The sequence below is a fragment of the Amblyomma mixtum genome, chromosome 2, assembly GCF_055824585.1.
Source record: "Amblyomma mixtum isolate Tamu chromosome 2, ASM5582458v1, whole genome shotgun sequence".
NCBI classification, from domain to species: domain Eukaryota; kingdom Metazoa; phylum Arthropoda; class Arachnida; order Ixodida; family Ixodidae; genus Amblyomma; species Amblyomma mixtum.
The window spans coordinates 155,174,787-155,187,711 of NC_143013.1; the positions used below are offsets into that span (position 1 = coordinate 155,174,787).

General features: G+C 42.2%; 1 protein-coding gene across 6 annotated transcripts in view; it reads left to right on the forward strand.

Annotated features, from left to right (window-relative positions):
• LOC149361339 (uncharacterized) overlaps positions 1-12,925 on the forward strand; it is a 111,259-nt gene that overhangs the window by 92,854 nt on the left and 5,480 nt on the right. For 3 of the 6 annotated variants that reach the window (XM_089572668.1, XM_089572667.1, XM_089572670.1), the window contains 4 exons: positions 1,620-1,727; positions 3,165-3,275; positions 5,717-5,752; positions 7,881-8,036. In XM_089572668.1, the coding sequence (XP_089428794.1) occupies positions 1,620-1,727; positions 3,165-3,275; positions 5,717-5,752; positions 7,881-7,901 (276 nt within the window). In that variant the 3' untranslated portion in view covers positions 7,902-8,036. Of the gene's footprint in view, positions 1-1,619; positions 1,728-3,164; positions 3,276-5,716; positions 5,753-7,880; positions 8,571-12,925 lie in introns of those variants that run through there. The other 3 variants (XR_016288950.1, XM_089572669.1, XM_089572666.1) reach the window with 3 other exon arrangements.

The following is a 12,925-nucleotide window of genomic DNA, read 5'->3' on the forward strand; positions in this document are numbered from 1 at the left end:
TTCATGCTGACGCGGTTAATATTCATTGGCGTAATATTATCTTCAAGCACTCCCTTAGACAGAACACATGTAGCATCGTTAGATGACATTCGGCTGAAAGGCATTCGAAGCGCCCGTGTAGCAGGGGTATAAGTGGTGATCACCTTCCTGCTAGAAGTTACCATAAACGAAAGGATGACAAGAAAGGGAAAGTTTTCACTCTTCGCTGAAACGTCATTTCGAGCCCTAGATTGTTCCACGGTAGCTTGAAGTGTAATGCAAATATGTTTACGCGGACAACCCATTTGTTAGAATTTAAAAATACTTCAGACGGATTAATTGCGTATTTACGAAAGTACACTTTAATAGATGGCCAGCACCAAAATGCGATGTCCCGAAACTCGATTTTGAGCATTAGATTGTTCAACGACAGCTTGTAGTGCGCTGCAAATATGCTAATGCGGACTGCCAATTTGCTAGACTTTCAGTGTTCTTTGGACGAATTAATTACGTATTTACGGAAGTACACTTCAAATACATTGACGACACGCAAATGCCATTTCCCGGAACACGATTTCGAGCACTCGACTGTTCATGGCAGCTAGAAGTGTGCAAATACGTTTAAAAGGACTGCCCGTTTGTTAGGATTGAAATATATTTCGGATGAATTAATTTCATATTTACGAAAGTTCACTTTTAATACATTGACAAGATGCTAAAACTGCATACATATACGTTTACAAGGGCTGCCCGTTTTCTAGAATTGAAGTATACTTTCGATGAATTAATTTCATATTTCCGAAAATACACTTTTAATACACTGACAAGATGCTAAAACTGCATGCATATTTTTTCATGTATTTGAAAAGTGCTCGAAGTATGCTTTAAGTGAGGTATTTTTGGTACATTTTAAAAATATATTTCGAATACCAAGCATGAAATTTCAGAAACGTATTTCCTACATATTTTTAGTGCATTCATGAATACAAAATATGTTTAAAATACATTTTAAATAGACCTCCGTATATTCCAAACGTACTAGTTTTTGCAAAGGGGTTAGTGACATTGCTGGCTGACCACGCTATCAACTTCAACAAAACCAGCGTTCTCGGAACCGAAACAAATTTTCCAAAAAGGCTCTTTGCTCGAAGCCTGGTAGTTTCAAAAACCCTGAACAACATCAAGTGCACAAAGGGAAACCTCCCCCAGTATACGTGCAGGGACTTCGCTCTGAAGCCGTAAGAAGAAAAGTCGTCACTGCACAGCTTGGCAGTATGAGTAACAGCCTTAACCCCTGTGGCAGATGTCTCCCCTCTAGCCACCCCCCTCCCCCGCCCCCCCCCCCCCCCCCCCCCCCCCCAGCACCTTTCGCATCACCGCTTTTCTTTTTTCGCCTTCTGTTCCCTTCGATGCATACCTTACGACGCTAGCCATCATCCCCAGTCACCCCTGAAGAAGGAGCCGAGCCGATTTCGAAACGTTTGATTTTAAATTAAATGGAAAATTTTCTGGTTGGAGATGTGTCATTTATTATTAAAAGTTGTGTCAAAACCAACCAGGCAAGCAGATCTGTTTTCAGTACCATTGCAACTGTTTGTCACTATGGCACTCATGTTGCATTTCTTTGCATATTGCATTAGCAGCTTGCCACAGGGAAAGAGGACCTTCCCCGCGTGACACTGTGGGCTACAATGCTGCTCTTGATTCGGCCGGCTCCAGCTCTTGGATGGACTCAAGTGGGCTGGCAGGTGAATGGAATGGTTAATGTACGCCTTAGAGCACCATGTGAGTATGGACTGTTGTTGGGCTTCTGTGCTGACTTGCAGCATTTCTTGAAATACAATGCAAATTCTATGCAAAGAAAGTATGTTTACTCAGAATCTTGAGAATCTGTTCCTAGAAAAGTATCAGTTGCATGCGATCTGTATTGATGTACCCGGAGCTTGCCAATATCATGCTGGGCTAGTGTGGAATGAGAAAACATTCTGGTTTTGTACGCAGTAAAAAAAAAGGTAAGCTTATTTCTAAATGCTTTGCACTGTGTCCGAGTAGGCCAGGCTGAAACTGGAATGAAGTCATGAATGCAAATGATGTGTACACTAATTAGAAAACATTTAAAATTATTTGGCTCTTTAAAATCATGAAAGCACACCGGAATGTGCAAGGATTACAAAGGAAACCTTGTTAGTCAGGCGTTGCTGCCTTTCCACAGCTGGGTTACATGGGGATGGAGAAATAATTGTAAATGGAGGTATTACACTAAAAAAAATGACTACATTGAATATAATGGCGTGTGTGTGCCATGGGCTGAGTTGCCAGTCTTTGCTGGATGGCCTTCTAAAATTGCACAGCATTGTAAGGAAGCCAGCCACTGGAGAGCTAGTGTGCAAAAGCGGCAGAGGTACAGCAGTATATGGCAGATGCATCTGCTACTTGAAGCAGGTGGTAGAGCCCTGAAAATTCATTTCATGATGAAACCACTTTATTTGATGTCCTAGGAAAAAAATTTATGATAACTGGCTGTGCCATGCATCCTTGGTAGGCTTCAAGATGCAGTATGTATGTGTGTGTGTGTGCGCGCGTGTGTGTGCACATTATACAGGGTGTTCCGTATGTATCCGTCTGGGTTGAAAAAAATTCTCGTGCGCAAACAACAGGTCTGGTCCTGCTCAAGCACAGACCACAAGGTAGCTTATAGTAGTCTGCATTTTTTGATAAATAATTTAACATCGGGACTTGCATGGACTACCCGGAATCGGTGAAAAACTGGAGTCATCTTCGTGCTGAATTTTCATCAAGGCTAGTGGGATAGCCAATTTGAGAGGCTGTGCCATCTGGCGAACTGTGAGGCAACCAACATCGCTGCTTGGAGCTGGGGTAGGTCTCACAGTACACTAGATGGCGCAGCCTGTCAAAACTGGTGCTTCACTCGCTCAGACGAAAATTCTCTGTGCAGATGACCGCAGTATTTCGCCGATTCTGGACAATTCAGGGAAGTTCCGATGTTTAAATTCTTATTGAAAAATGCACACTGTAAGCTATTGTGTGGTCTGTGCTTGATTCGAAATAGACTAGTGGTTTGCACAGGATAATTTTCTACAACCTGGAGAGATAAATAAGCAAAACCCTGTATATGTTACTTCTCAACATGCTACAGTGTCTCATATTTTCACACGTCCGTGCAGCTTCCCGCTACCATCCAGAGCATGCTTCAGATGCCCTTTGCACTCTGGATACTGAGGCTGAGATGGGAGCCTCTGGCTCTCTGTCTTCACTTCAAGCCTGTGTTGTCAGAGGTCAGTGCAGTTGATGGGGTAATGTTTTATTATTTTTTTGAAGGAATATTTGTGATTAATGGCCATAATTGCAGTGGACCCTCATTAATGTAACCTTGTTTAATTCGAACTGCTCATTTATTCAATCTGATGCTTTAATTATACCTGTCAAGATGAAATGTATAAAAAGCTTCTGATTTTGTAGAACTCTGCACAACTGGCTAAATGTGTTTCCTTGCCAAGAGTCAACTGCGTAAGGTTTTTTTTCTGACTTGCAGCCTTTCTTAAACTTACTTATCAAAGCATGATTGTCTGTGCCCAGCAGGCCTCATGATTGCATGTCTTGATGAATGTTACAAATGGCATGAAAATAATCTGGGTTTGCTGTTGACATTCTTGTGTAGTGCGGGATAAGCGAATGAAGTGAATCCGCTTCTCATAGCATCTTACCACCATCACATGAAAAGTATTCCACTCTATGCGAATGAGCCAGTGCCACAGGGCAACTGCTATTGTTCACTGGCATGCTTCAGAACCCCTGTTTTAAGGGTATAACATCGCAGCATTAATGGCTCCCGTCTGCAGCTCCCCTTTTGTGTGCATGCTTTTTGCTGCTTGTTTAATCACTAATACCTTAATTAGTGACTCTGTTATGTCACACATACTCAGCTTATAGTTATAAGCTAGCACATTATGTGAAAGACTATGCGACATAGGTATAAAGCCCTGATTCAACCAAACTGTACAAATCTCCACGAACATGCCTGTGTTGCCTAAAGGTAGCATGTCTGACTCGGGATCCAAGGTTCAGGGATCTGTTCTCATCTCAATGGGGCTGCTCGAATTGGCAGCTCCTGCCAGCTCAGCATGTAGTGGTCTCTCGACATCTTGCAACCTGCTGACCAATCAGTGCCCGGCCATGTCACCTGCTAACTACCTGCCAGAGGCATGGTCATGATTTTTCGCTCGATGGAAACAATACTATTCCCGGGTTGTCTGCTGAATGAGAGCCTTAATGCTGTTACTCTAAAATGGGTAGTTTTTTTAGTGGTGTACCTCACAAAAATGCGCGACTATGACTGATCTTTTGTTGTCAAGTCTAATAGTGTACTGCGTCGAAAGGTACTTCTAAGGCTTCACGGGGTGTTACCACTTTGCTCTTCCCCCGGCTCATCGTCATGGTCCATTTGGTATTTTTCATGGGCCTGCTGCCCATCATTAATTACCCACACAATGTTTTCGTTGTAAGCTTTAGGCTATACCCCTGTCAGGCACTCAAAATAAGGTGTACTTAGAAGAGTGTCACTTGGTAAAAGTAAACTCCAGCACAGCTAAATGGTGTAACATAAGTGCACTGGTCGAAGATCGAACTCGGGTTCGAGTGTGTTTACAGAGCATACATTGAAGGCCACATAGTTTTACTTGCTGTAACGCTGTTTTTTAAAATAAAATTTCTTCGTTATAGCCACAAGCGAAGCAACACAACGAAGTAAAGCGATCAGATGCAACTCCGCTGTATGCCGCCTTCTTGTTTTTGTCGAAATTGTGGATTGTCTTGGTGGGTCTTGGTGTTTCTTCAATTTAGATTTTGTTTCATTGTTTAAACTGTAAGCCTGTTTTATTTGCACCGTCATGCCAAACAATCAGTTTTTACAAGTCCTTCTTCCTTTTCATCGACCTCTTAAAAAATTAAAAAAAATTTTTACTGCAAGTAAAGTTTGCTTTCCCATTCAGCACCGCATAGCCTAAAGCATTACTCCAGGTGCCAAAGGGCACCCTCCATAAGTGCACTTAACTTGCACGCTTGACAGGGGTGTTACAAATGCGTCATTAACTGAGATGTGCTGGTCAATGGTTGCACACCTGATGTTTTGCTAGCACATGCATTTGTGTCGAGTGGTCCTTGAAGCTGGGTCATTCCACTCCAGATGTCCCAAACGTTGTGCTTGACCATCTCTGCAGTTTCGGTGGAGGTGAAATGCTAGAGGCCCGTGTACTGTGCGATGTCAGTGCATGCTAATTAATGAAATCCAGGGGGTCGAAATTATCCAGAGCCCTCCACTATGGCATACCTCATAGTCTGAGTTGCCTTGGGGTGTTAAACCCTAATAAATCAATAAATCAACCAGAAATTTGAGTTTCTGGCATAATGCGAGGCAAGGTAATTTGCCTACTGTGAATGAACAGTTGGTTTATGGGGTTGTAACGTCCCAAAGTGACTCAGGCTATGAGGGATGCCATAGTGAAGGGCTACAAAAATGTCGACCACCTGGGGTTCTTTAATGCGCACTGACAGAGCACAGTACATGGGCCTCTAGAATTTCACCTCCATCGAAATTCGACTGCCACGGCCAGAATCGAACTCACATTTTTCTGGTCAGCAGCAGAGCGTCATAACCACTGAGCCACTGCGGCGGCCCTTGTGAATAAACAGAAGTGTTTAATAATTATCTATATTTCAGGTGCAGGCCAGGAAGGCATTTCACCCGAGCAGCAACGTGAGTTGACCAATTTATATTTCAATGACTGTTATTTATGGGTGACAAATTGTTTTAACAGAGCTATAGGAACACAGCATTGGCCAGTGTATACAGTCAGCCTTTTTTCTTTTAGTCATGGTCAGTGTATACGCAGTGCACATCATTAATGTAGCTTTGACAAGCCAAAACGTTTGCAAAGTTTTGTAAAGCCAAAGAACATGGTATAAATGACTAAGGGAGGATATTCTGCTGACAGAAATGAAATTATTACAGTGACCAGCAGTAGGTTTGAAACTAGTTTCTACGTATTAAGCTCATTGCATTTAAGTTACAAAGATGCACTTTAGAAATTGTGGCCTCTAATGAAAGCCGTTGCTTAGTTACTTGTTTACTGACACCTTTGACTAGAGAATAAACTAATTTTTGCCACATGGCAGTGTAGTCCTAAGATGGGACTGCTTTGCTGCTTGTGATAACTGACTTCAAGCTGAAATTTTCTGGAAGCACTGCTTTTTCCAGCACCAGCACCTCAATGCAAATGACCTCTCCTCACAAGGGGGGTAGTTTCAAGATTAGTTTATCTTAGCAATGGTTACTCCACTTCAAGGTCATCTTTATAAATGTAGTGCGGGTGGGCTGACAAAGCAATAACCCCGTCATATTTTTCCACGTAAAATGAGAGTATCAAACGCTCACTGAAAGCATTTAGTACTTGTTCTGCAGTTGGTGCTTCAGTGGTGGTGGTCATCAGGTGTAGTCTTCATGGAGTCCCTTATCAATGATATCTTTTGAGAGAAACTCATCTTCAGCATCATTCCGATATCCCACATTTGTTGGAAGCACAATCTATGGACACCTTGGGAATGCTGACCCAAGTGTCTGCTGTCCAGCAACGGTAACAACAGGCTTTCTCTACCTCATCCAGTCTGTGCAGCAGCGTGTGAAATGGCACCTATACTTTCAGCAGCTACAATTTCTTTCCATTTAAAAGAAGCCTAGTACTTCTTTTGCTATCCCAACACGGTGCTAGATGCGGTAGTCTTGTTTTAATAAGGTGGGCGTCGCGAAGTCAGCTTGATGAAATGGAATCTATCTTATCCAGACCATGTAGCGGTGCTTGACGGGGTACCTTTGCTTGTGGCAGCTGAAGATATTTTTGTTTTAAAAGCAGCTATGTACAGCTTTCATGATCCAGACATCATGCGAGATGCAATCTTGCTTCCAGTGACATGGTGAAAAGTCATCCAAATAGAAACGTCTAAACTTGGTAGAAGCTGCATACTGAGAGTACTGCTAGGTAATGATTCCTTTCATTGGAAGTGTGGTGATGATAGCACTGAATAATATGAAACTGGGACTACAAATTTGAGGTGAAAATTGCTTGGATCTGCATTTAATATGAGCTGAAAGTTTAACATGCTACAATCTGGAAAGAAGTCTCATATTGTATGCGGGCGTTTACTATAGCTGTCAGCCTCACTTAGGCACTGTGCTTGATTTCACTAATTTGACTAACAAAGCATTTAAAAACAGCTTATTGGTCATGCAGAATGCATCACATGTAGGAGCTAAGTGAATAGCTGTTCAAAAGAAAACAAAGAGATTCTATTGACAGTTTAGGCATTACAATGATGACGCCAAAAGGAGGCAATAAGTAGCGGTCGCCACCTGAAAAGTTTTCTGCGCTACATAGCCGAGCCCTTAGTTCAGACCCTGATGAGGAGGATGTTTTATGACAGTGCTGCCCGTGTGTTGCACCGCTTAAATAGGGACCCTCCACAGTTTATTTTATTTTTATGAAGAGCGATATGCCACAGAGGCCAGTCATGCGTGCAATATGATTTTGTTTTCATTTCCATCATAATCTCATAACATATTTTGGTCAGTTGTTGGTCCCTTTAATAATTTGAAGGCAACTGAATTCCTGTTTTAAGTTTTGCAGAGTTTGAGTTAAGACCATTGCACTTGTTGATGGGAACAAAGGTTCTGTTTGAGTGAGCCAGAAATTTGTATTAGGAAAGGTTGAATTAGATGAGTTAAAATTAATGAGTCAGCTGTATGTGCATGTTTGTTATGTTTGCTCTGTCCAGCTATACTTTCAGATGAATTCATGCTTTCTTATTTAGGAAAGTGTTTTTTTTTTCAGGCATTAATCAACGCATCGTAAAGTTGCTTCTAGAAATAAGATCGGATATCAAAGAACTGAAAGGCAACCATTCTGCGACACTAGAGGAGACGGCGGGAAGTGACGCAGTAATGGTTGCCTCCTCATTGGAAAGCCTTGCCGACATTGAAGAGGCTCTATCCGATAAAGATCACAGGGCTCTTCTGGTAAGAAAACATTTGCTGTCTTGCCATCTTTTGTCTTCTCAAGTGATGTTAGAAATATATGGGAGCAATTCCTGAAGTAGTTCTAGTAAAATCTCGTTAGTTTGTAGGTCATTATTATGAAATTTTGGATAATTTTAACTGTACTACTTGTTGCGGCTAAGCTCTGTAGAAGCATATATGTAATAATAAAGCTTGTCAATTCGAACGTGAATCGATTCTGCCATGGTTAATTCTAACTATGCCCCGCCACGCCCCGATTGCCTGGTGCCTGGCTCAGGGCCGGAGAAATGTCCCCACGATATGGTGGCCTATTCAGTCATATCACGAGGCTACATTGCCATAAAAATGCAGAGAGAAGGTAAAACCGTGAAACTCTATGACAAAATCAGTGCCATGACTGGCATGGCAGCCATGGGTGCCAGAGGGCAGGGACAGAGGGGGCACCAGCTGCCTGCTTTGTTCCGTGTCACATCTGAGCCTTATAACTAAAAGCTGGTTAATTCAACCTCCGTTAATTCATAAATCCGAAAAATTTGAGCTGCTGGCACGGTCCTCGCCAACGGCCATGGTTCGAAAGCCCACAGATGTGCATGCTATGGGTCTCGCACCAATTAATAGGAACGGGCTCTTAAAGGCTAGCTGCAGCCAGGTATGATCAGCACGGTAAGCAATCATCAAGGTAGCCCTCCCCAAACCTGAACTGCATGCTGCAGAGATGAGCATGAACATCTGACGTGCAGGCAGCTGCAGGCATGACGAAAAAACGAACGGCCTCACCTCCGAGAATAGGCTGACCACTTTTATTTATTTTATTTATTTATAGATACTGCGATCTTGTACAGATCATAGCAGGGTGGGACAAAACAAAATACAAGCATATAAACACACACAAATTCACAACATTTACAGGCACTTTTCAAACAGAAGTAAAGAATTTTGATTAACAGTCTCGCTATTAAGTTTATTCCAACCATTAATTGTCCTCGGAAAAAAAGAATATTTAAAGCAGTTATTTCGCGCGTTCAAAGGGGTGATTGTTAGTGCATGCCTTTGTCTCGTGTTATAACCTGAGGAGTAAGAAAAATAATTAGAGGTATCAACTTTATAATGTCCTTTTATAAGCTGGAAAAAAAAAACTTTAGTCGACAAACACGATTGCGCTCAGTGACGGGGGGTAACCCACTTCTCCTCACGAGCTCACTTATAGATGCACGGCCATATGAGTTAAAAACAAATCTAACCACTTTATGCTGTATTCGCTCTAATTTCTGAATGTTTGTTAACGTGAAAGGGTCCCAAATGATTACGGCATATTCTAGTAATGGACGGATGAGAGAATTGTAGGCCAATAGACGAACACTAGATGGGGATGACTTTAGGGAGCGCCTCAAGAAAAATAGCTTCCGCATTGAGTTTGCTACTACAGCGTCTATGTGTTTTGACCACGAAAGGTTGTTAGTAATCCATAGGCCGAAATATTTATACTCTGTCACTTCTAATAATGATATGCTGTTAGTACCGTACACATAATGAAGAGGCATTTTCTTGTTTGTAATTTTCATGAACACGGTTTTTTCAAAATTAATGCACATCTGGCATTTGTTGCACCACGCAACCACTTTCGCTAGGTCATTATTTAGACGCACCTGGTCGTCAACTGAAGACACCACTTGATAAAGGATACAGTCATCCGCGTACAGCCTCACGCGAACTGAAAGATCTGCCACAATGTCATTAATAAACAAAAGAAATAAGAGTGGTCCCAAAACAGATCCCTGGGGGACGCCAGACATAACCCGGACACTGCTGAAGAAATATTGTTCAGAGTGACGAACTGGCATCTGTTCGAGAGATAAGCTTTAATCCATGCAAGTATCCTGTCATTTTTAATGTAATAACTTAATTTATGAATTAGTTTGTTATGTGACACCTTATCGAATGCTTTACGGAAATCCATGAATATTGCGTCTGTTTGTTTTCCCTGGTTAATCGACTGAGCAAAGTCATGCACAGTTTCAACTAACTGTGTACTTGTGGAAAACCCACGCCTGAAACCATGCTGAAAATCGGTAAGTACTTTGTGCTGTTCCAAGAAACCTAATATATGTTTATGAATTATATGTTCTAAAATTTTACATGATGTGGAAGTTAGAGATATGGGTCGGTAATTCTCGATGTGTGCTTTTTTTCCGGTTTTATGCAGAGGTTTAATCGCGGCTGTCCTCCAGTCATCCGGTAAAGATCCGTCATGTAAAGATCTGTTGAATATTACTGTCAAGTACTTTGCGCACCACTCCGCATAGCGCTTCAAAAAAGTGTTTGGTATGTTATCGGGACCTGCTGATTTTTTGACATCAAGGTTCAAAAGCAAGTTACAAACACCAGTCTCTGAAATTACAACATCAGATATGGCAGGGAGTGCTGCAGAAAAGTTGGGCAGGCATCCATTATCCTCTGTGAATACTGACTGAAAAAATTTGTTGAACGCAGAACAAACAACAGCCTCATCACGCACACATTTGCCGTCTACTATGAATTCGTTCGTGGAAGAAGATTTGGGCGTGATTTGGCGCCAGAATCTCTCGGGAGACGTTTTAATGAACTAGGGCAGGAGCGTTCCGTAATACTTTTCTTTGTCGCAAATTATTTTCTGCTTAAGTTCCTCTGAAATTGCTTCCACAATTGGTTTTAATGATGAATTCCTGCTTGATTTCTTTTTTAACCTTTTAAGCCTTCGCTGCAAGCGTAACGTCTCCCGAGAAATCCAAGGATTGCGGTACACAGACTTTTTTGCAATTTTGGGAACGAAACGGGCAATACAATGGGAGACGATCATTTTAAAAGTAAGCCATAGGTCATTCACACTATCAGTGCTATTCCTGAAATTCTCATAACATGAATCAAGCATGTCCAGAATAGATTCGTCTTCTGCACGCGAAAAATTGGGAAAAAATTGCAGGCTAGTTTGACGATCTGGGTACACATTTGACAAGCTCAGCAGCACAGCTTTGTGATCGGATATTCCGTTTGCGACTTCACAGGCTACCAAATTGCGGATGGCACCACTGACAAAAAATAGATCTAGAATTGATCCCGCGGCTCCTTGCATTCTCGTAAAATTATTTACTACTTGCAGCAGGTTAAATGTGAACACAATGTCGAGCATTACAGTATCAGCATTATGGGCAGAGAATGATGAAAAGGTGTGCCAGTCAATATTAGGCAAGTTGAAATCACCAGCCAGTATTAGTCTATCATCTCTTTTTACATGGCATTGTAAATATGCTCTTAAGTTTTCCAAGACCGCAACAGAAGAGTTGGGAGGCCTGTAAAAAACACCAAGAACAAAGCGAACCCTCTTGATGTATGTTTTGCAAAATATGGCTTCAATGCCTTGAGCATCAGGCATCCTGAAAAGTTGCAATGATGATTTCATTAAAATTGCCACTCCTCCACCTCTTCTGTCACGGTCACTACGAAAAACCTTATAATCTTTAGGTACAAATTCACTGTCAAATATTTCATTGCTTAGCCAGGTCTCGGTAAGCATGGCAACGTCCGCGTCATGTGAGAACAGCATGCCTTCGAGTTCTGCAGCTTTGTTTACGACGCTGCGACAGTTTATGTTAAGAATTTTGAAAACCAGACTGTTCCCTTGTTGGTGTCACTTTTGGTTCCTCGGGATTTTATACCGAGTGTTTCTTGCATTATCCCATCCGAACATGTTACCGTCGATGCTAAGCTTGTCAAACACCAGCTTAACCTTGGCACCATTGCTCTTTTCCCGAGATGCGCTTTCCCATAACTTTTTTCTGACGTCACGAATTCTTTTTGAGAAGTCTTCACTAACCGAAAAATCTGTGCCTTTCAACTTCGGGCATGCCTTCATTATTGAAGCCTTTTCTCGGTAGTCACTCAATTTTATGATGACAGGGCGATTCTTTGTTGATTTCATACCTATTCTGTGGCACCTTTCTATACTGTTTATTGCCACTCCTAACTTCTCGTCAAAAATTTCCCTTGTTATTTTCTCCCTAAGCTCTGCTTCTGATTCTTCATTCTCTTCTTTTATTCCGAAAATAAGTAGGTTGTTCCTACGGCTCCTGTTTTCCAGGTCGTCTGTTTTATTTAACAGGTATGTAATGGTGCCTTCCATTTTAGTTACAGTCGACTTCAGGTCCTGCAATTCCGTTTTTAAAGTATTGATCGTTGCTACCTCATTTTCAAGATTTTTAATCCTATCTGTCAAGCCATCTATCTTTTCTTCAAAAGAACCCTGTTTTGCCAGAATGTCGTTCACAGACGACGCCAGGGTGCTTTGGCCCAAGAGTAGCTGCTGCAGCATTTCCTTTTCTGTCATATCTGGGCCTGGATTTGATTCTATGTCACCACATTTTAACAGATCGTCTTGGAAAGAATAAACGTACGACAAAGCATTTTTTATACACAGTGGGCAGGGCAGCAGCAACAGAAAGCGGTTATCGCTACGATAGCAACTGGCAGATAAATAGTTACCAACCTGCGCAATGAAGCAAAATGGGTTCCTGAGCATTGTGCTCGATGTGCTGCTGCCGAGCCCACTGGATGCCGGCGGCGATGAGGAGCTTCTTATATAGGCGTCGATACCCTCGTGATGTGACGTTCCCAGTGATGGCGCAGTCGCAGAAACGGTGGTGATAGGCACGCTGGGGTGGTTAATCAAGCAAAGGGTGGCACGTGCTGGAGTCTCGAAGCAAACGTCACTTGCTTGATATGAAGGCACTTCGAAGAAATCATAACCGAGGCATGATGGTTGTACGGGCAGCAAGACGGCCAAAACCTGCGCAATGAAGCAAAATGGGTTCCTGAGCATTGTGCTCG